Raw genomic sequence first — 24758 nt, forward strand, 5'->3', positions numbered from 1 at the left:
ATAATCAGCTCTAGGCCAGTTTTGTGATCCAGATAATAATTCAAATTGTATAATGTCAGTGTCTGTTGACAACACATAAATGCTGTAGGTATTACTGAGGTCTGTTTGTGACTTTCTTGCACTCTCTCTCTCTCTCTCTCTCTCTCTCTCTCTCTCTCTCTCTCTCTCTCTCTGTCTTTCTAGGCATCAGAGCTAGGTATGATGTCAGCCTTCTACAAGTATATCCTCACCACAATGGTAAGACACCCTGCCCACTTTCCTCCTTCAACCAATGACACACCAACCATATTTTCCATGGTTCCTGTGGGAGCTGGAGTTGGGCTTTGTCCAGTCTGCTCATCAGAAATGCATGATGCCTCTGTGCTGTTCATCATCATCATGGCCATAGCGGGATATGCCCTTGTTTGAGGTGACTTCCCGCTGCTTAAATTCATAGCAGAAATTTTGAGGTCATATATTGTTCAGTGGGGAGCTGAGTGATTTTACAATAGCTGCAGTGAGGCGAATTGGGTGATGATTGTAAGGCCCTTGGAGGCCTCACGGATTTCCGTGAGCAGAGCAAGTCGTGTTTTGCTGATTTATGCCCAGGGTTTTGTTATTTCTATGTGATGAGTGACATTTTGGGCCTGGGTTCTGGCAGCTGGCCCAAGATCAGTGCTTAGGGTTCACCTCTACCAAACTGACAAGGTTGATGAAGAAACAGAATGATGAAGAGTGCGAGTGCAAGTTTCATCCCATGCCTTTCCACGCCGAAGCTTGGCATTAGTGGAAAGGTTATGTGAATGAAATACAATCTTTGTCTTCTGAAAAAAAAAAAGTAAATCCTGTTCCTGCTGTTCCTCTCTGCACCTGTCTCTGGACCTCCTGGGATCTGGAAGGACTTCCCTCTGCTGAGGTTGGATGATGTGGTAAATGACCAGTCCAATGTTGTGGGCTTCTCCATGCTGAACAGTAGTCATCCCTTCTACCTGGAGTTCATCAGGAGTCTCAACCTGTCTTGGAGGGAAGGATGCGACCTGAGCCCTTACCCGGGTCCAGCTGTGAGCCTCATGCATGTATACACACACACACACACATGCATGTACAGACACACACACATAAACACACACACAGACACGCACACTGGTGCTGAGACAGACCTGCACTAACATGAGTGTTTTGTGCCCACATGCACCACAGTAGAATTTCAGGGATCTTATTTTGCCCCATATTCCATGTTAAGCATGAGGTGCCATATTCTCAAACTAAGGTACATGAATCATTTCTACTGTGATCATCTGTTTTGCTAGCTTGATGATTAGTTATCTTGCATAGGAGATACTCTATCCAGGAATGTCTTGATACTTAGAAACCAAAGGAACCATTTTTTAATGTCAGCTGGGTTGATATACATGAATTGTTCTATAAGGCAGTCTAGAAGAATGTCACCTTCAGACCCTTATAGGCATGAAAAATTATATTCAGTCACTAAAGCCTTTTCTCTCACTCCCCCTCTCTCTGATTCTCAACCCTAGTTAATGTCCTCTCCTCTCAATCAATTTTTATTTCTATCTGGGTCTCTGTGTATGCTTCCTTTTGGCCATTTGAGCCTGCAGAATTAGGGTGAGCACAGTATACTTAACCATTGTGTTTTGGCAGTTAAGCCTGGTAAATAAAAATTACATAGAATATTATGAGTTAATTGCTGATACCAGAATGTTTGTTTATAGAACTGTACTGAGATATTTCCATAGTGACAGAGCTCCTCTAGCAACTACTATACAACTGTGTCAGTACAATGAACTCTTGGTAAAAGTATTCCTTGCACTTTTAGCAAGTTTCCTGTCATGCCAGCTAGATCCACAATATTTTGTTATAACTGAGCTTGATTACATCAAGTCATCAGAGCTGGAATGTCCATGGAACACTGAACATTGTCTTTGACTTTCCACAGCGGTACCTGTTACTATGCTTACTCAGCTCCCTCAGGGCTTCCCTTCACTCAGGGGCCTCTTTTTCTTTCTTGTGTCTCCTCCTAGCTGTCGTCTGCTCTGATGTTTGACGCAGTGCACGTGGTGGTCGGGGCAGTGCGTGAGCTAAATCGGAGTCAGGAGATCGGGGTGAAACCACTCAGCTGCACCTCCGCGCTCATCTGGCAACATGGCACCAGCCTCATGAACTACCTGCGCATGGTGTGTGTCACCATGGCTATGCCAGCGCCAGCCATTTTCTGGCATTTTCTGGGTGGGGGGTGGGGGGGGGGACTGTTTTCCTTCCCTGGTAGTGTCTTTTGTGTCTGGTGCTGGTGGTGTAGATGGCTGACTAGCATGTCTGTTTTTCTCTATTTATGCTAATCTTGTGTTGTCAGCATGTGCAGCAGCTAAATGTTTTGTGGTGTATTTCTTTGTTTTTTTGTGGTGTGTTTTTTTAATTTGTATTTTGGGGGGGAGGGGGGTTTGCATATATGTGGTTGTGTTATAACTATTTTTTATTAGAATTATTTTGTTATGGTGATTTTTGTTCAAATGACATTAAATTGTAAAAATGTGTCTTAATTTATACTCTACCTATAGAAGAGCATTGGTATGGGTTGTGCTATACACTAGTAAATATTCTGTTTTCTGGCTGCTAGACAGTGCTAGACTTGCTTGGTTCTTTCACCGGTCATTTCTACTTTTATATCCAAGTCTGCCACTCTCTGTCCCTTCCCATCTGTTTTGCAGTTTGTTCCTTTCTGTCTTTGCACATCACTCCATCACTCCAACACCCCTTTTGGCAGCATCTCTCCTCTGCTGTTCTCGGTTTGTCACTGTCACCTGTCTCATCATTTCACCTCCGTTCGCTTGCGTTTTCATCATCATGCCTTTTCTTTTCTTCTCTCTTCTTCCTTCACCCTAATGTGTCTGAAACCCAGAGCTTCATTTGGCATGCTACAATGACCTATCAAAAACAAAATGCATATTGCTCCTCTTTCATTCTTCACCCTCTCACATTTTATACACCCCTCTCCCCATTTCTTTCTCTCACTAGTAAAGCACATGTTCATAAGGTTCATAGTATTTATCTAATATTTAAGCACTTTTAAGCATACTTTACTTGTATGCAAGCAGGAATATTAATAGGAAATATAAGGATATTCAGTATTATTTTGTTTTAGGAATGTAATTAGACTGGCGATTTAGACCAGACCTGATTGTGAAATTTAGGACACCCACATCCTTAAAATCAATACATGTGGGGTGATCATGTTTTGGGCCTATGTTTAAAAATTTAAAAAGAAAAATATGTTCCAATCACAATATCAAGGTATTTGTTTTTTAAAATGAGTCTGTAGCAAATGTGGCAGTTTACATTCTACAAGGATATTTGGTTTGATTGTCATTTCACTGTGGAACATTGTGGAATGAGTTTGATTTTCTCAGTGTGAATGCAAGACTGACACACAGAACCCATGCAGTGGAGGAAAGTGACTGATTTGCAGTTAAGACATGTTCCCTCTTCCCTGATTGGCTGGGCTAATTCCAGTAGAGTGCTGCAAAATTCCCAAGTGATCCAGGAACATTTTTACTTCTTTTTCATCTTATCAAAAGCAAACAGATTATTTGTTATCCATTTGTTTCATTTGCTTCTTCATCTTGTCGTTTTAGCACAAATTAAACTCTAAGCAAGGTTTTGTAATGAATGTTATCCCACGGCAGTCATTAAAAAAGTCTTACAACAACTTAGGCAGGCTGTCTTTCTGGAGAACAACACCAATAAACTGGGAAAAGAATATCATGTCCAAAAAATAAACACCAAGTTAACACAACTGTGATATTACCTGATCACCTGTTACAGAGCCCTTTTCACTTGATTTGGTGCTTTGCAAAAGTACCTGGACACTTCAGCAGGATTTTGACAGGATGAGAATGAGGCTAAATAGAATAATGGCATCTTTTCTGGCCATATGTGTCACAGCAGCTAGAGTAGTGTATGCTAGTTGGTCACTACCATCTTTATCCACTCAAACCTGCAAACATTGGCACTTACATCTGAGCCCTTACCGCTGAGCCCTTATCATCTTGATAATGTGGAGAAGGTTCTGAATAGATTAAGTGCATATTAGACCATGAACTGATTGTACACAACCTTACCCCTTAAGAACTCTTCCATTGCCAGTGTAAAGCCCTGTCCGATTCATCTTCTCTTATCAACAGACAAATGAGATGTTCTAGAATACATCTGATCATTTCATTGTTTGTAGTTTCAACTTAATCATATCGCTAATAAAGATTAGTAAGCCAGTTTCAGAAATGACTTTGAGGTTACCATGCATGGCTAGAAAATTTAGCTTATGCGGAAAGTCTTGCAATACTTTGTGTGCTGTGTTTTTCCTCCACACTTTCTCTTTCCCATTGTGGTTTAAATATTTGAAACGTTTTGTCCCAGTCCTGTGCTGGCCAGTCCTAGTGCATTTACCATATGTTAATATGGTTTTTCCTAAGTGCTGATGCTTAGGTAAGGCCTCCATCTTGTGTGGCTCTTTTGTTTTTTGATGTTAAAATTGTTGCGATTTGCTGACAGTACCCCCTGTACTTCAGAAGTTGTTTGGGGTTTCAGTTGTTTAAAAGGAACTTTCTTCATAGCTCTGGTAATGATTCCTTCCTTGTGCACAGCTTTGACCTACCTAGATGTTGCTGTTTCTTTCCATACTTTCTTTCTATATACTTCATAACTCCATATACACTTATTACTTTATTTTATATATATACATACACATTCATTTTATGTATATACATACACACTCATTACTTCATTACTTTATTACTCCCTATACATATACACTTATTTCTTCAGTAATTTCCCAAAGAAGAGGTTTGAATTGCTATTATTCCACAGCAAGAAAACCCACATGCATACAAATACCGTATGCCTGTTAGTCATGCTTAATTCCACCTTAAATCTTTTTGTCAACCTGTTTGATTAGAAAACAGACAAAGACAGTTACTTCACACACAGGCAAAACCCATCATTCAGGTTTCTCTAATGCCTTTTCTTTGCTATCTGTTTTCTCTCCTACTGTCTCAGTTCATTATTTATGTTCATTTTTTAAGGTGGAGTATGATGGCTTGACAGGGAGAGTGGAGTTTAACAGTAAAGGCCAGAGAACAAACTACACCATACACATTCTAGAGAAGTTTCGAGGAGGGCACAAAGAGGTAACACACACATGTGCACATCATCTTATAAAAGTAAAGGAGATCATTGAAAGACCATAACAAGGTCATATGTTATGAAGAGGTTAGGAGGGTGGCAAAATATGGTAGCTGGAATAAATACTTCTGTGTCATCCAAACATTTATGGTACTCACTGGCTCAGTTTCCTTCTTTCACACATTAGGTTAAACACATTTTAAAGGAGAAATGAATTATTCATGAGATTTGTTTCATTTGGTCTAAATCATAATATCTACTGTATTTGCAATTGTTTGCACACATATTTTTTGCAGTAGCATGTCATAGAGAAGCTGGCTTCTGGCTTGCTTGTTGTAGGACCATAGGAACAGCACAGAACTTTTTTCTTCTGTCTTTCCTTCTTTCCTTTTCTAAATGCTCCATGTCCATGTCTCCACTCTTTCTCCACCTCTGTGTTTCTCCATGACTTTATTCCATGCACCCTCTCCACTGCTTTGGTTGCAGATTGGTATCTGGTACTCCAACAACACACTGGCAATGAACTCCACCTCTTTAGACATCAACACATCACAGACTTTGGCCAACAAGACACTTACTGTGACCACCATATTGGTAAGAGAACTTCAGATCTGCCACCAAACTGACAAAGGCTTCATTATAGTGACACAAATGTGACATATTGAGTTCCTTGTTGGTTCATTACCACAACAGTAAAGGCTTAACTTTTAACTTTTTTTATAGGTTTAACTCAAAGTTGACAGTCCATTACTGTTAATAGGTTTTTACAGAATTAAGACGTTCTGTATTAAGGGCATAGACATCTCAGGGCTACATGTGCACAATGCCAAAAGCCTTATAATCTCCTAATCATTTGTAATACCTAAGTATTATGTAATGGAGAAGATGAATTCCTTACTGAACTTAATGGATTTAATGGATCTGCATAGCATCTCTTTACTGAACCGACAGAAGAGTTATAAAGTGGCTATTCTCCAGTTGCCTCCCATTACCCTCTAAGTCCCTCTAGACATACTATGCAGTGACATTTTAGCCTAAAAGCAGCTTGTGTTAAAATGAAGCAATCACTGTTCAGCAGCAACTTTAATGTCTTTTTATTGCCTACCAGTGAGCCAAACAGTGGTTTCGATTTAAGTTTATGACACATACACATATGTACAGCACTACATTACAGAGATGAAATGAGTGTTCCATTACTTTGCAGGAGAACCCATATGTGATGCGGAAAGAAAACTACCAGGACTTTGAGGGGAATGACCAGTATGAAGGGTTCTGTGTGGATATGTTGCGGGAGCTGGCGGACATTTTAAAGTTCTCATTTAAAATTAAGCTGGTCGATGATGGGTTGTATGGAGCGCCAGAGCCAAATGGGTCCTGGACAGGCATGGTGGGGGAGCTCATTAACAGGGTAAGAGTATTATGCACAGAAACACACACACACACACATACACACACACACACACACACACACACACATATATATATATATGCACAGAAACACACACACACACACACATATATATCTCCAAAAAATATTCCAGATCAGTAACTGCAGTGTAATGTAGTAAGAGATGTATAGATAGTAGAAAGAGAGAGAGAGAGAGAGAGACAAGAAACAGGATCTTTTCAGACAGAGGTCCATCAGCTGTGTAAGCAAAGTGCTGCAAAAAAGGTTGTACAGCTCATGAAGGACCTCTGTCCAAAACATCCTGTTTCTCAGGAAGCCTTGTGTACTTCACTACAATTTTGAATCTTTCTCTCTCTCAGCTGAATATTTCATCTATGTGCCTCACAAGTGCATTCCACTCTCCTTGCCTATTGAAACCAGCCCCAGTACTGCTCAGGCTGCTGCTAAACCAATTCTTCCATTAGAGCTGAGATTACAGATATTTTTTCAGCAGCTCCACTATTACTGCTAATTCTAAACATAATGATATTGGTAATGATGATGGTAATGACCTTGTATTGCCCATGGTGTGAGTAGGTCTTAGCCAATTCATGCCAGCATAGGAATGAACACACACACACACACACACACACACACACACACACACACACAAACACACACTCACTCATTCACTGTAATCATGTGTCTCTATTGCCAATTATATCATGGTGTGTTTCAATTACAACTGCTAGAGAAAGTGTGAGGTTGGCACACATTAATGTGCTCTGCATGAAAACTTGTGGTGACACATGCACACACACACACACACACACACACACACACACACACACACCAGAAAACACACACACAGAAAACACATGCCACGATCCCTTCTCTCATGACAGTGGTACTTGATGAAACTATCATGAAGTCTTTAATGAGGCTACCCTTGTTAATCAATTAAGAAGTAATTAAGTAACCTGAAGGTGTCTGGGGTGCATTTCTTTTAGAAATTTTTAAGAACTCTAATAATCACTCTGTTCTCCCTGTACTCCATCAACCTCTCCACCACCACCTCTCACCTTCCTCAATGTCATTTCCTCACCCTCTCACACTCCTTCATTCCTCATGAGCCCACAGACTGCATTCCTCTCTCCTCCTCTCTACATTTTCATAGCAACATGTCTCCCTCACCCCTATTTGAATGCTCATCTTCTGCTTCCTTGGTCTCAACAGTCCCTGACCACCTCTATCTCATTTCTTTTTGCTCTTAAATCCACAATGCACAACTCTTGCCCACTAAAAACTATGTTGCCTTGGCTCATGTACTCCTACAAGACATATTCTGTCTTATATTCATCATTTGTTCCACTCTCCTAGGGCTGTGTTCCTTCATTCTTCTGGAAGACCCCACCCCCACTCCACAACAAATATCCCTTTTCTTTGTTGCCCTCAAGACTCTCATACCACATTCCACCTCATACCTCTGTCGTTCCTTTTATCATTATTTGATGGTGTTTTTTTCTGTCTCTGAGCCATTTCTTCTCCTGAGCCCTAAATACATAAACAATTTCCTTTTGCCCTTCTAATATCATTCCAGACGTGCATGCGACCAATTGTATATGCTGTTATAAAGTATCTCTCTGTCCCTTTTCTTTGACTTTATTCTTTTCCTGTCCCTCCTCTTCCATCTAAAGATGACACACCCCCAAATGACTAACTCTGACCTTAACTGACTTTCAAAACCAAGGTAGATGGATTAATGTCAGTCTGGAGAATGTAGCTTAAACAGCATGTAATAGTATATGCTCTATACACCTTCAGGGGAAGTATGCCCTTTTACTTTTTCCCTAGACACTAAGCACTTCCTATATACTGACCAGTCAGCAGAAGTTAACTTTGAGACAAATGACTGTTGGTGTCAGAGGTTGACTGTCAAAGGTCATTGGTCCGAATATATTTGAGAGCAGATTTATTTACATTTCTTGCTTTGAGTCATGTCTCAATGTTGAATTGTACTGCCAGGGCCATTTTTCAACCTAATCTAATATATATAAGATCAGTAAGAGGTGGAGAGAGCATCTACATTAGACATTATTCACTCTGCCATCTAGTGATCATTGTGTGGTCCTAAGAAAAATAAGTATTGTTTTAAAAAGGTGAGTTAGTTTCACTAGCTGTTAAACTCACAAGCTCAGGGATGCCCAAGTTCAGTCCTGGTGAACTATTGTCCTACTGAGTTTACTTCCAAACCTAATGTAACACACCTGATCCAGGTAAAGTGCTTCAGTAGCATATTAGAGCCTGGTGTGATAGATTAGTGTTGGAACTAAACTCTGCAGTGATCTAGGTGTAAAACTCTCACAATATTTGTCTGTATTTAATATAACTGCAACAAAAAGGCCATGTACTTAATGGATAACTGATTTTACATATTGATTTGTGAAAGATTTAGCTCATATTAACTACAGCTAATCATGAAAGCAAACCCTGTATTAAAAAAAAGAAAACTATGAGCAAAAGATAACATACTCATTCATTCTTTCATAGTACCCCTATGTTCTGTAACACGGATATGTCAAATAGAATAGTAGCAAGGAAATGTGTAGCTCTGGAGTGAAGCCAAACCTGCCAAATAGATTACAGGTCATAATGAAAGAGAGTTACATCAGAGGCAAAGGGGGAAATGCAATAAGGAGAATCTCTGTAGTTACAGACAGTGTGTGTTTCTGAGTTTTAAAACATTTTGGAAATGGGATTCCTGTTCTGACTTTGTGTCTGCTTATTTTTCTAATTTATTACTGTTCGGTTCTCTAGCATGAGCAGGTTAAAGAACAGTGACTGTCATTATTTTATCACTTTTTGATCTCTTTCCATCTTGCTCCCCCCTCTCTCTCATTCCCTCCACCTCTCTCTCCATGCCGTTCTGTCACCGTCTCTTCTCCTCTTGTTGCTCATCTTCTCTTTTCGCTTTTTCCTTCTCTCACAGAAAGCAGACCTGGCTGTAGCAGGTTTCACTATCACCTCCGAGAGGGAGAAGGTCATAGACTTCTCCAAGCCCTTTATGACTCTCGGCATCAGCATTCTTTACCGCGTCCACATAGTAAGAGGCCCACACGCCAACAGTGCCTTCATGTTGCATCCCACACACGTCTGGGAGTTTCTGGGTATGATGTGTTAACTCAGACAAGGTTTATGTCATGAATTTGTAAAGCAGTATTTTCCTATGTTGTGAATACAAAGGACACTATAGTTGTACTAATTGAGAATAAAAAACAAAACAAAAAACCCCAATGAAAGTTCAAAGGACTAAATAGCTCTTTCCTCATGCCACATTTAGGATATTCTAATCAAGATTAGAGTATTTTTATTTCATTTTAAGTATATATTTGGGAAGTACATATGGTTTAAAATATTGTATTTAAGAATATAAATTCCTATTGCTACAATGCTCTATTTTTGGAAAGAATCTCTGACATGAAATCAGTTGTTTCTACATTGTGACACACCCTTTAGTGTCAAAATAACCTATTGATTCCAGATTACCAGGTTTAGTGGCAGGGATATAAAAAACTAAAACTTTCCCTCCTGTTCTCGAGGTGAGAGTGGCAAAGCATTACATTTTTGATCTGAGAGGTGTATGCAGCCTCAAGATAAAGGAAAGCTGTGTGTGGTTCTAGGGTGCTGGCAGGACTTTCATGGTCCATTCTCACACTACAGTCCCCTTAGAGTGGATGCAAATATACTGTGAACTCTCAGCAGCATGTCCATTGGAGTCACATTTCTGAACATGGACTGCCACCGACAAACCCATACAAACCCATACACAGGCTGGTGAGACAGAATTAATTTGCCAGTGCCATCATTTTGGAAATTTAGGGTGCCTATGGAATATAAGCAAATTGCCTACACAGCTAGTTGGCACCATGTGCAGCCAGACACTCTTTAAACTCATAACCCCTCTACAACCACCCTCCCCCAACTCTATCACTCTTTCACTCTCTCTCTCTCTCTCTCTCTCTTTCTCTCTCTCTCTCTCTTTCTCTCTCTCTCTCTCTCTCTCTCTCTCTCTCTCTCTCTCTTTCTCGCTCTCGCTCTCTGTGCCAGTTCTTTCATAGCCACTCTAGAGACTGAAGAATCGAACCTTTCTTCCAATATTTTTAGTGATGTGAATCAGCTAATCATAGCTGTCCATACTCTACAAGAGAGGGCATACAGTGGAGTCTCATACAGTCCAATATACATGATAAGGCATGAAGCATCTGGAAGTGTCTTAAAAGTCTCATTGGAGTTTTAAATACAATGAGCCAGTTACAATTACAAGGTATAATCAAAAAGAATATGTAGAAATGTTGTTGACTAGCTTCTGAGCCATGATGCTACCTAGCAGTGAGGGTGTTGGGTTCTCCCAACAAAACTAAAATTAACTTAAATAGAATTGTTCTTCACAAAATGACAAGTGTGGAGAAGATAATTGATTTATCTTATACACTAATTATTAAGAAAGGCAAACTAAAACAGAAGATAACAGGGACTTTTGTCCACAATCACCCTGAAAATGTTTTTACTATCAGTTTGTGGTTGTAGTATTGTCAGAGCTAAGTATATTTTAGATGTAAACTGCAGTGTTTGTCCATGTCCATTTCTAGTTTTAGTTTCATAGTACTATACATTGCTTTATGGCTTTCTTTTGCATATGCTTCCAACAACTATCTGACTATGTATACAGTTATTTTTGCCAGCCTAGCCCTCCTGTTAAATTTAGTCATCACTTGTGGTCATCACTTGAAAATGTTGAAGCCAACAGATGAATATACATGGTCATAATAAAAACTAGTTAAGCCACAAAATAAGGCTTAACTAGTTTTTATTATGGCCATGTAAAATCATCAATTACCACAAATTGTTTAAAACCACATATTTAAAGGAATTCTTGCAAACAGTTGGCACACTTGGCAGTAACAGGGCAGGAAGCTTCCTGGGGCAATGGTATAGCGGTACCCATACCTGGCATTATATACAGGCTGCTCCCAGTCCCTGTGCAGTGGCTTAAAGATCTGCAAAGGAACCAGGCTCCAGTCCTCCCACAACACTATATGCGCTATGAACTCTGGACTGCATCTATGTGCTGCTATGGTCCTGGTCCTGGTCCAGGTGCTCAGTCAGTTTTATATGTGGGGGCACCCATGCCCAGCCTCACCCACCCACAGCTAGCTTTGGCCCACCCTCACATCATTCATCTCAGCCATGCTTTGTCCTGCCCTGTCCCACCTCATCTCAATGCATGGCAGCATGTAGGATAATCAAAAACACATCACACAAATATGGTTACCAGTAACCATGTAATGGCTGGCCAAATTATTACTTTGTTTTTAATAATCAGGTTCCAGTAAGTGGATGTAAAAACATAGTTGCTTCCATTTGCTTGGTGTAAAAACTTGCTGCCTTTCACAACAAAGTGAAGGCACACATGTAGCACAGTCTTACCTGGCAGCATTTTTATAACAATGATGTCTTTATTTCAGATCTTGGCCAGATGAGCTCTAGGGCATTTAAATTTGAATTTTGATTAGGGCACTCCAGAAGCATTCATTACCTATTTTGCATGTGTGCTCTGCTGAGTGACCTGTCTGTAATACAGCCTCAAAGCCATGATCACGTAACCTTACAATCTCACCTTCATTAAGCCATGCCTATGCTGGGCAGAATGGATGTTTACTTCCGCAATGGCCATCAGCGATTTCTGCAGTGAAACCTTTTGAAATAACCATAATTGACTGGAATGATGTTATTGTGTTCAGTATATTGCAAAGCATAACAAAGCCTACACCAGTCTGCTTTCATGTTTAATTATTAATTCTATTGTAGAGTGACCCAGGACTCCAGGGGTTTGTCCCTGTACCTTTTGGCTAACTCAGTTTGGTTTGAAGTCCTTATTAGTCAGCAGAGTGTCAGCCTTCTCTTTCTTCCTGCTGGACTCATGAGCCACTGAATCTGATTGAGAGTTGGCAAAAGAGATTTGCTGATATCTGGAAAGTATTCTGGGTTATTTTCAGAAATCCAAAACATTTGTTGGTTGATTCAGAGCCAAGATGCAGGAGAGATTGTAGCAGTACAGTCAATCTTGTGAGGAGACATAAGTGCTTGCTCTGCTTAGACAGCAGGGTCCTAACAGCCACTCAGAACAGCCCAAAAGCATCTTGGGTGGAATTTTTGTGGTACAAAATTTAACGGTGTTAAACCTATACTTGGAAGGGTGAGAAAAAATCAGCCTGTTTAATAAATAACTATTTAATAAAGTGAAAATTCTAGTCATGCATGTAATTGGGTTTATAAGTTAGGGCAGTTAGTTTTTAAAAGCTGAAGACTGCTTTTTTAATTAAGTTGCACATTTAATAGATGATACAGTAAGGAACAAAACCAAACTTAACCTTCTGCTACTTAACACCGCAACAGACTAAAACAACTGAAAAACTACAGTACACAGTACAGAAAGTGAAAGAAATGATGAAATTCCAAAAACACAAACTACAATAAGTTAATAGAAAATATATATTAAAATATAAAATAAAATTGGTTTTATCCCTAAGATGTGCGACTTACTTATTTGGCCAATTGCTATGGAGCTTTCTGAATTGTTTGAATATACAGACATCATAGAGGAAGGTTTACTGGTCTTACTGTGCCATGTAAATTAGGTGATAACAGGGCCACCACTGCCAAACAGTGCACCTTTATTTACTGAGAGAATATTAAATGTTATTAATTATAAGTATTCACATACTAACCAAACAATAAAGGGGTAATCCAACTACTCCTGAAATCAGACTCTCAAATAAAAGATTAACTTGCTCAGATGTCCCTGATGTCTGTGAGGGCAATGAAGATATCTTTTAATTTTGTGGAATTTATTACTCTGTCTGCAAAGTAATAGACAAATACATTTATATTCAAATACAACCTGGAGGTTCCTCCAATACCAAGAACTCTGTTTATTGAGTTGAACACACCTTATTTTGTTCTTCCTGCAGGGCAGGAAGCCAGGCTACTTCTCCTTCCTGGACCCGTTCTCTCCTGCTGTCTGGCTGTTCATGCTCTTAGCCTACCTAGCCGTTAGCTGCATTCTCTTCTTGGCTGCCAGGTACCTTCCTTGCTGTCAGTGCCGCAGCTTTGCCACTTCCATCCCAGCTTTACCCACATTATTTAACTCTTCGCGCACACATACATACACTGATGAAAAATGCATTGGTTCACATAGCAAATTAAGGTGAGAAGGTCTAATAGAGGATGAGGGTTCGTAAAAGTGCTTGGTGGTCCTGGGAACAGCACACCTAACTGGACATTTTCATTAATCCTTGTTCTAGTGTCTCCGCCTCTCCAATTCCCCAATCTTTATGAGTCATTAACATGCTCCTTTACATCTTGGTTTAATGTGTTTGCATATTACAGCCTTCACAGATGAAGATTCTCATTCCTTTTGTGTGTGAATGTGTGTGGAGAGAATTCTTTCAAAAATTCACATCCACCCTTACAGATTTATCTCTCTCTCTTTCACTGAAATTATATTAATACAATAATTGTTTAACAAAAGTAGTTAATCATTTAATAATAGAATAAGTATGTGATGTATGTGATTCAATTACAATATGATTAAAATAAAAGCTCATAATAATCCCTCCACCCTGTTTCTTCTGTCTTCCATTTTCATTTTGTTTCTCTGTAATATTCATCCAATATTACCTATAATCTTTTGATTATGAGATAGCTGTGGGTCTTACCTGCTGTCTCTCTCCCTTCCAGGCTGAGCCCCTATGAGTGGTATAACCCCCATCCATGTCTACGAGAACGCAGGGACCTGCTGGAGAATCAGTACACACTGGGAAACAGCCTGTGGTTTCCGGTAGGAGGTTTCATGCAGCAGGGTTCAGAAATCATGCCTCGGGCCCTTTCAACGAGGTGTGTTAGCGGTGTCTGGTGAGTAGGTGTTAAAGGAGATGTGTGTTTGTTTTTTGTTTTTTTGTTTGTTTTCTTTTGTGTGTGTGTGTGTGTGTGTGTGTGTGTGTGTGTGTCAGTGTGTGTGAGAGAATGAGAGAGAGAGAGAGAATGATGAACTCTGGTGTTTGAGTGCCTATGAGGTCAAGATCAAGACATTTTACCCAATTTATATATTTGTTTAGAGTCTACAATAAGGTTTTATTTTCTCTTTTTCTTCTCCCTTTCTCAGATAAATGATATATCAAATGATTCTTTCATTCATCACACCACCATCTCCATCCTTCCACTCCAGAACTGTTTCTCCAGTCATCTTCTCAAATAAATATGTCTGTTCTAACCATATTGTTTGTGTATGTATGTATGTTTAGTAAATATCTCACAGATTTTACCAGATACTTTACGGGGTAACTTAATTGAGTGTGAATATGTATGTATGTATGTGTGTGTGTGTGTGTGTGTGTGTGTGTGTGTGTGTGTGTGTGTGTGTGTGTGTGTGTGTGTGTTTGGTCCCTCAGGTGGGCATTCACGTTGATCATCATTTCCTCATACACGGCCAACCTGGCTGCGTTTTTGACAGTTCAAAGGATGGAGGTGCCTATTGAGTCTGCAGATGACCTAGCAGACCAGACCAACATTCAGTATGGCACCATCCATGGAGGCAGCACCATGACCTTCTTCATGGTCAGACTTCTCACCTTTTAACCTTATCCAGTATGATTAATTGAGCCTTGCATCTGTCTTAAAAATCTTTTCTCAATGTTTTGTGTGAGTGTGTGTGTGCGAGAGAGAGTGAGAGTGAAAGAGAGTGTTCAGTAGTAAGCCACTAATCCAGTTTTACTTGGGTAGAAATCTGTGGAGATCTAAACCAATACAAATTTCCTCCTAATTTCCTGAGTCATTTTTCATTAAGTAATTATTTCTCTATTTGTCTCTCTCTCTCTTCCCCCTCTCTATCTGTCTCTCTCCATGTCTTACTCTCTTTCTGTCTGTCTCTCACTCTCTCCATCTGTCACTCCCCCCTCTCTTTCTCTATCTGTCTCTCCCTGCCTCACTCTCACTGTCTCTCCTTCTCCCTCTCCCTCTTCTTATCCCTCACTCTCTGTCTCTCCCTTTCCCTCCCTCTCCCTCTCCTTATCCCTCACTCTCTGTCTCTCCCTTTCCCTTTCCCTCTCCATCTGCCTCTTCCACTTGATGTCCTCCTTTTATCCTCTGGCTTCCATTAATCCAACCATAAACACCCACACCCACACATACACACAGAACTCCCGGTACCAGACGTACCAGCGCATGTGGAACTACATGTATTCCAAGCAGCCTAGTGTGTTCGTGAAGAGCACAGAGGAGGGTGTTGCCCGCGTACTCAACTCTAAGTATGCTTTCCTGCTGGAGAGTACGATGAACGAGTACCACCGACGTCTCAACTGCAACCTCACGCAGATTGGGGGTCTGCTGGACACCAAAGGCTATGGCATCGGCATGCCCCTTGGTAAGTTAAGTGAGAGAGAGAGAGAGAGAGAGAGAGAGAGAGAGAGAGAGAGAGAGAGAGAGAGTGAATGTGTGTGTTTGTCTGAGAGGGAGAGAAAAAAGATATCTGAACCCTCCACCTCAAATTGCACCGGTCTGGAACTTTGGTGTGTTTTTTGGCATTGAGGGGTAGAAGCAGACATTGCATTTCTGTCAACTTTGCTTTGACACAGGGAGCATGCGCTGTGGAAAAGGGGATGTTAGCAAGGAGAGAATAAGGAAAGAGGTTAAATTAATACATTTGCCACAGTGGCCTTCATTACACTGACTGATTACTACAAAAAGACAGAGGATGATGATTATGGTATTTGACAGACACTTTAAATACAGAGTAACTTGATAAATGTACAAACAGATAAGACATGTACAGAGAATCTGATGCCAAAAAAGTTTTAAAAGAATTTATAACTAAACAAAATTCTTCCTCTAGCTTAATCAGGTACAAGTGACAGAGGGGTGACAAATGACATGTTAGAGTGGCAGGATTTCCAGAGTAGCAACAGAGTAGCAACATTTAGCAAGGAGCAATTTTCTATCAAGTGATCAGATGAATAAATGTTTCACATTTAACATTTAATAAATGTTCTTTAAATAGACTTAACACTACATTTACAAAAATATATAGATTTGTCTATCTATAGATAGACAAAAATATATAGATAGGTTGGAAGAGATCAGGTTGGAAGAGTTAATTCTACCATGCAGTGAGATTTTCCAACCTTGTTGCAGATCTTAAGAAAGAACCTGTAGGAAGGTTTGACAAAAAGAGAGTATTATCATGTAGTACTGATAAGAAAAGCCATACTTACTCCTGGCAAGCACTGATTATAAGGTATTCAAAGTGATGCACCCTAGGCTGCCAAATGCAATGGACCTTGGAAATGTAATGGGAACAAAGACAAGACAGAGTTCCTGGTTCCCAACAAAGTGTGAAAGCAAGTGGTGAAAGAATCTGATGATTCACACTGTCGGGATGAAGGGTGAAGGAAACAGGATAAACACAAATGACAGTTCTCTTGGGCAGTTTGGAGTGCTTCAGTACCTGCCAGGAGTACTCTTCCAGTGGTATGCCAAGCCTTAGGTGGTTTTCCTCTGCAGATGTGATGAAAGAGAATGCCTTTTCCAGAGTTCAGGATGGAGAAAACAGCAGAGAGACAGGTAGTTTTCAACATAGCTGGGCTTGGGGGTAGACTTGCTGTTGGGGTCAGGGGTAAAGACTTTCTTCTATTGTTTAGATGATAAGTGTTCCATGTCTTCCTATCCCAGAGGTTTAAACAGAAGTAGTAGTAGAGAGACAGGTAGCTTCCATTATTTTGGGGCTTGAGGGTAGGCTTCTTAGGTAGAACAGTAACTCAAGCTGAATTGTATATGGATAAAACATGACCATTTGTCATTGAAGTATAGATTGCTGGAGTCACCCTGGTTGTGCGGTGGTTAGAGTTGTCTTAAAGGAACACAAATGGGACTGGGGGAAGGGAGCATGCCATAGGATGGCTGGAGATCACAACATCATAACTTTGTTATCATTGAATCATCTAAAAGTTATTAGAGGTTGATTTATGTGTATGGTGCATTCATCTTAACAGAATAATTGAAGGACTAGTAGACATCAGTGACCTTCTGTTTAAAAAATTGTCATGAACCCATCTGCAGTGAGAGTGAGAGGAAGGATATTAAAGAGAGAATTATTTGCCTGGGTTAATTAGAAGGCAGAGAATAAATGATTTTGGGGTTTTTTTTAATAGCATGTGTTAATAATTTATTTAATGGGGGTAAGGACTATCTAATGCTTGAACAGGTTGGTTCAGTTAGATTTCTTGCATTTTTCTCAGCTCTGTGTAATATTGGTCTATGAACTTAAAGAATAAATGCCAAGGAAGAATTGAAAGATGAAGGTTGGCAAAGTTTTAGCGCGTGATGGCAGAGTGAACCTAGAGATACCAAGACACTCAAGATAATCATGATGGCTGTATTATTGGCAAGTGGCTCTGAAAATCTGGTTGTGGAGATAAGAGCTCTCAGAGAGACTGTGGAAGGAGAGAGACTTTAAAGAAATTATCTGAAGCAAGCTGTAATGGTAGAAAACCAGATATTTGGGTCAGAGAAGTTTGGGTCAAAGAAGAAGGAAAAGACACATAAGTGATTACATACATGTTGTAGCATTAGGGTGAAGTTGGTGATAGCAGAGCTCCAGCTGAAGGTCAAATCTAGAAACTGGTTTCAATGATGACTAGTAGTGAGTGTGGTTAAAAGATCTGAGGTGGTGGATGTATGTAGAAATGGCATCTGAACTGGGGCATACATATACAGTGGACATAGATATACATGGACATACACTTGTAAATGTTTTGTGAACCATTTGCAATGTGTTCTGTTACATAAATGTCTTATGTAACAAGCAACACACACATTTTACATTGTCATATCTTCAAAAATGCGTTTAAATAATTTGCTTAGAAATAAGCAAATTATTTAAACACATTTTTATTTGCTTAGAATAATTTGCTAGAAGAATTATGCATTGAAAAGCAGGCAACTAGTGTAATTCACTTTAGGTGAATTATGGCCTGCTCTTCCATATAATCACATTTTTGACATTTAAAAAAAGAAAGAAACTAATTTGGGAAACCTGCTCTTTAGAGCATAATTCTGTTCAAGTACAGCACTGGTTGATTAAACGAGTGCACAGAACCTTGAAGGAAAAGTGGCTGAAGTGATTTAAGACTTTAAGTAGCTGTTGTTTCAGCCATTTAACAGCTCTTGTTGGGCATGTCTTAACCAATTACTGTCAACCAATTATGTCAATATGCTTTCCACATATTTTGCCATTTTTAGATGGAAGAGATGTATCCACAGTATGAACAGAGTAGCTAGCTTTAATATGAAAAGAGCTTGTTAGAAGCTCAAATTAACATATACCTCAAAAAATGATCATACCTATAAAATTAGTTGTAAGTGGAAATAAAATTACTGTTAGTGGAAAAGACTTTTTTTTTTTGCTCCATCATCACCTTTAAAATAATTTATCTCAAAATTATATGTACTGACAGAGAACAATATGATTGATGATATGCTTTTAATCTCCTTACAGTTTGCCAAACTGTCCAAAACACTCAACCCATTCCAGGTCTTTTGTAACCCCCAAAACATAGTTCTCCACCAAGCTTTTGTACACTGCCCCCGAACAACCCAGAGCACTCTTAATCACATCATCCTCTTACTGTTCGTGAAATGAGTGAGCATAATCTCTGGATCCTCAGTCTTCAAACTCTGTTCTCACTTTACACAGTGCAAAAAGATTTTCCCTCCGACTTCCTTCCAGTCAATCCCCACCTCAACCCCACCCCTACTGCCACCTAATGTAGTGGTGCCTAGCGATAATATCCTTTCCCCCACTAATTCATCAAAGGGACAGTTGCCATGGTCACCCCCAGCATTTGCCTTGACAACCTGGAGCACAGATGGCATTGTCACTACAACATTCACACAACAAGCATTCTAGAACACCTTGCTTTGAGTTGGCTAAATAAGTGTAATATAGTCCCTGGCAAGCATCAAACATTCTGTCCTACAAATATGTTAATGCTCAAGGCAATAAACACATAATTTACTCTTGGAAACAAAGCAGATTTTAGATTTAATAAACTTTAGATTTGGTTTGTGGCCTTAGTCTTTTCACTGAATATCTCCTGGTGTTAAAGAGGTAAAGTAATTTACTATGCCCTTGACAATCTTTCAGTACCCACCATTCCAAGGAGTAACAATGAATAATTTTTGAACATCTGAACAGATGACAAAAAAGCGACTTATTAAGAGCAAAGAAGTAATATTTATTCACTACTTTAGAAGAGCAAGAGTTAATATTGTTAATATTGATTTTGTGATTTTCTGACATCATCATTTAGAAAGACATTTTCATCAGTGGTCAGTTTCTAAGCTAATTTTGTGGTGTCTCATCGACATGTAAGACTCTTTTGGATGACTGCTATTCTTAGTTCTCATGTCTCTGCTTTATCTCAGGCTCTCCGTTCAGAGATGAGATAACTCTCGGAGTTCTGCAGCTACAGGAGACCAACAGGCTGGAGATTCTGAAGCGCCGCTGGTGGGAGGGAGGAGAGTGCGCCAAAGAGGAGGACCATCGGGCTAAGGGTGAAACTTTGTTGCCTTCATTACATGCACAGAATGAGTTTTTAATGGACACGCTCTTACTTTACCATGGTAATTCGGCATGGGTAGATTAAAACTAGATATCATAACATGGCTGTACCATAGTGACAAGTGATTAAACTGTAAGGTAAGCAAACAGTTTACATGACCATAACCTACATCATTAGTATATGAAAAGTTATGTCGGTCTGTTGTTAAAATATTTACTGTAGAAGGAAGAACATTTGCATGTTAATATCTTAATAATATATGATTATAATATTTTGCTTTCTGTGTTTTACATTGCTCTAGAATTCATTTAAAACAGTGCTCCCCAACCCAGTCCACAGAGTCCACAGACAATGCTAATTTTTGCTTTATCCCAGCTCCCACCCTGCTTTAGCATATTACTAATGAAATACTGAGTTATTCTTCTTTCATTCATTCCATCTGTTCCCTGTGGGTGTGAGGACGAGATTTGATAACAGATGAGCCAACACAAGCATATATGTAAAATGAGGCATTCCTGCTCACTAATACATTTTAAAGCAAAGTATTTTACTGACGACTTGTTGTACAGCTGTTACTGGGCTTAACATCATCATATAAGAAAATGTATATTAATTCAGTCTACAAACTGAATTAAAATAAATTAAAATGCTATTGCATATCTTCATCACATGCTTAAATGTTGATGTTCTGGCCTTCTAACATTCTAAGATTCATACATAATTCAGGGTTTTCAAGAGTATTTGTTAGTATTTGTGATTTTTAATATATTTTTTTTAATCTGCAGAACTTATACTGTGGTCTTATATCATAAAAAAGATATGAAGCAGCTGTGCATCCCCTAGAAATACTACTCCTCAGTGGTTCAGGGTGCATTTAAAGAAGTGATGCATCCTAAATAATGATTAAGTTTGATCGATTTCCAGGTCCTGAGTTAAAGGTCATGAGTTGATGCAAAGAGGCATCAGTTTTTAGAAGAGCCTTAAATGCTTAAATGCCTGGTTTAGGTGTGCTGGGAAGTGGGATACAGCAACCATGTGCACTGTCTAATGGTTCTAGTGGATCAAGAAACTCATCTTATTTACCACACAAAAAAGTCTGTATACTGTTTGTGTAATAAAGGGGAGGCACAGGTGTGAGGACAAGGTTTGGATTCAAGGGCCAGAAAATGGCTTTCAGAACTGCGTGTAGATCTAAACTGTGTGTGAAATCAGACACATTCATATGATAGTTCAGATAGCCAGGTCACTGTATCAGTTGGATAGATGGTGATATTGCAGTGGTGTTTGGGATGATAAAATATTGTTTCAAATGAAATCCAGTCATCCTTTTAGCACATCAAACAGCAACCAGAAAGTGCCCATGAAATAGTATCTACTCTAGATGTTATGGTGCTTGAATTTGTAATTTTATACTTATGGTTTTAATCTTTAAGTATTATTGTGCTGCTATGACAACATCACAATATTCCACATTTAAATCCAGAATTCAGTATTATTAAATAAATGATATGCTGCATCAAATGTACATTAATTGAATTTCTGAGTCATTCCAAATCTTCTAGAGTTACAAAATAGGGCAACTTACAAACTCTCCCTCTATACTGAAACTGATGTAATAGAGATGTAATAGCCATTTCATAGGGTGTTTTAGGGGTCACTGAGTCAAGCAATGTCTTTGATGGTCTCCTTGTAAAGTCTGGCTTTAGTGTAGTGTATGTATTTTTTTATGCCCCTGTAGGTATCAGTGTTTATCCTTGAGGGCAGAAACAAGAATATTTATAAATTCTCTTCTCTTTGGAATATTTAGTTGGCAAAAATACATCAGACCTAAGGCAAGGATATTGATGTAAAAAAGAATTCCGTGATGAGAAAACCAACTGAATGTATAGTATATACTTTTGGTTTTTCCCACATTAGTACAACTATTCAAATTGTCAGAATTAAAGGGGAATGTGCAGCATTCAGACATGCTAGTATTTGTGGTTCTTTGGTTTTTTGGTGATACACAAGATATCATGTGTGCCTGTGCAAGCAGCTGTGTGTGCATGTGTATACTATTGAAAGCGACAGATGTAAGCGCAGAATATTTAGACAAGAACACATATTAGATATTGTGTTTTCTGTGGTGTACAATAAATTGTTAATGGGATAGCCATGGGGGAAGTGGTGTGCGCATGCATGTGTGTATGTGTGTCAGGATAGAAAAACATACATTAATGTGAGTGACAAGAACAGCCTTGGAAGATTTAAATAAGAAAATATAAATAAGATAGATTAAAAAATGGTATTAGAAGACACACTGTGTCTGCTATGGTACGTGTGTGTGTGTGTGTGTGTGTGTGTGTGTGTGTGTGTGTGTGTGTGTGTGTGTGTGTGTGTGTGAGTGACGTGTGTAGGGTGTGTGTGTGTGTGTGTGTGTGTGTGTGTGTGTGTGTGTGTGTGTCAGTGAACAGTTCAGTGCACATTCTGATTCGCTTTGTATATACTAGCAGAATTTTGAAATGTCACTAAATGCTGGGTTTAATCTTGTAACATATTAAGGTTTTATTCATGTATTCTTTCAGGTCTTGCTGTAAGAATATGCAGTAGCAGAGGGCTAGGTAAAATACAGGGTGGAAGTATTTTGGCTGAACACAGAACATGAACACTTTCTTAAATGTAGTATTGTAAATCTGTATTGCTTTACTTTTTACAATACAACCATGTCTTGGATCCAACCATGTAGGTGTGTGTGTGTGTGTGTGTGTGTGTATGTGTATGTGTTACTGACACTTCTTTGCATCACTCAGGTCTGGGTATGGAAAATATTGGTGGCATCTTTGTGGTGCTGATCTCTGGCCTCATAATTGCTGTGTTTGTGGCTGTCATGGAATTTGTGTGGTCAACCCGCCGTTCGGTAGAGACTGATGAGGTGCGCCCCCACTCCTGCCCTGGCCGAAATGACAGACATGCACCAGTAGGTTGCCACACTCATCGACTCTATATTTCATGCGTGTGATTCTGCAGCATGTGTGAGTTAAGTGTACTTTCCTATTGTGTTCTAGTGTGCTTTTACTACAGTGCATGCAATCTTGATACACTATGTGGGCTGAGGTGTTTTGTAATGTGTGAATGTACTAATTTGTTAGCTCATTTAAGCATGTGCTTACTTTTCACTTTACTGTGTATGTTGGCATCAAACTCTTTTTATTTTTCTCTTCATTCTCTTCTGGTTCTTTCTGTCTCTTTGTTCTTGCCTTCCCCAATACTCCCTTTATCATACTTATTCCATCCCTCCCTCTTTTACTCCATCCTTTTTCATCTGTTTTTCTCCTCCTCTTGTCCACCCCTCCTGTGTCACTCAGGTTTCAGTATGTCAGGAGATGATGACCGAATTCAGGAATGCCATCTCATGTAAGAAGAGTTATCGCTTGCGGCGGCACAGACCCCTTTCATCCCACGGGGTCCTGCGTCACTCCGCCCACCTTACCCTGGGTGCCTCGCGACCTATGCAGCTTGTGCGCGAGTTGCGCCTCAGCAATGGCAAACTGTACAGTGCGGCGGCAGGTGGGGGCCCCTCAGACCTGGGCCCTGGTCCACAGCATCTGCTGGAGGACCCTCTTGGGGCCAAGGTGTCTAGCAATCCTCCCCCTGCCCCACTGGCCCCCATGATCCCACCCACGTCAGCACGAGGCTGCACACACATACGAGTGTGTCAGGAGTGCCGGCGCATTCAGAACCTCCGCTCTGCCACTTCCTGCTCCCGGATACCAGCACTATCCTCCGCTACCTCGTCACTCCCACGCCTGCCCCCACCCCCTCCCATGTCTTCTTCCAACCCAAACACTGACAGCGAAGGAGGTGGTGTGGCCAGCCTGCACAGGTCCAAGCCTAAGCCCACACCCCCTCCAAGGCCTGTTCCCCCTTTAAAAACCCCTTCCACTGATATGCTCTGCAAGCAGGACTGAGTCTATGGGTGCAAAAGACACACAGAAAAGAGGAAAAATGCAGAACGTGTAGTTCGCCAACACCCCCAGGCAGACCAAACAGATGTCTGGACCACATCAAAACTGAGACATTTTTTTAGGAGAGCTGTAAAGATATTTTTAGAAGAGAACCAGCACAGTTTCAGGGACATCAAAGAAATTGAATGTTTCAGAAGTGGAGACTGAAGAAGAGGAACTGGATCTTTGGACCCACATTCTTCATCACCATCCCACTCTTGCCATGCAAGAATATGGGACAACCAGTCTAGTCATTTAACCTTTGTCTCTGTGATGTACTATGCAACATGTCAGAGGGCAAAATCCCTTGAATTGACCAATGATGTTCTAGCAATTATAGAAGATTATGACTTCTGACCTTTGGACAAAGGAGAGCTGTGCAGATTATTGGGGTTTGTGTTCCTTCTCTTCTCTTCTAGAACTCTGTGCTGGATGACTCAAGTGATCCCATTAACACCTGATGGGACCATACAGTCTGCATTTACATGTGCGCACAGAACTAATATGACTTTCATAGACTGAAAATTGTTTACTCACCCT

The 24758-nt window shown here is 40.0% G+C and overlaps 1 protein-coding gene across 1 annotated transcript in view; it reads left to right on the forward strand.

Annotated features, from left to right (window-relative positions):
• The window catches only part of LOC113581251 (glutamate receptor ionotropic, kainate 5), a 65453-nt gene extending 40695 nt beyond the window's left edge, over positions 1–24758 (forward strand). Inside the window, exons 9-22 of the mRNA XM_027016261.2 lie at positions 184–237; positions 879–1040; positions 2019–2171; positions 5073–5177; positions 5659–5766; positions 6377–6580; positions 9549–9662; positions 13591–13700; positions 14360–14533; positions 15070–15235; positions 15815–16040; positions 20099–20227; positions 23025–23191; positions 23580–24758. Of these exons, the coding sequence (XP_026872062.2) occupies positions 184–237; positions 879–1040; positions 2019–2171; positions 5073–5177; positions 5659–5766; positions 6377–6580; positions 9549–9662; positions 13591–13700; positions 14360–14533; positions 15070–15235; positions 15815–16040; positions 20099–20227; positions 23025–23191; positions 23580–24182 (2475 nt within the window). The 3' untranslated portion in view covers positions 24183–24758. The remainder of the gene's footprint in view (positions 1–183; positions 238–878; positions 1041–2018; positions 2172–5072; positions 5178–5658; positions 5767–6376; positions 6581–9548; positions 9663–13590; positions 13701–14359; positions 14534–15069; positions 15236–15814; positions 16041–20098; positions 20228–23024; positions 23192–23579) is intronic.

The sequence above is a fragment of the Electrophorus electricus genome, chromosome 8 (genome assembly GCF_013358815.1).
Source record: "Electrophorus electricus isolate fEleEle1 chromosome 8, fEleEle1.pri, whole genome shotgun sequence".
NCBI lineage: Eukaryota > Metazoa > Chordata > Actinopteri > Gymnotiformes > Gymnotidae > Electrophorus > Electrophorus electricus.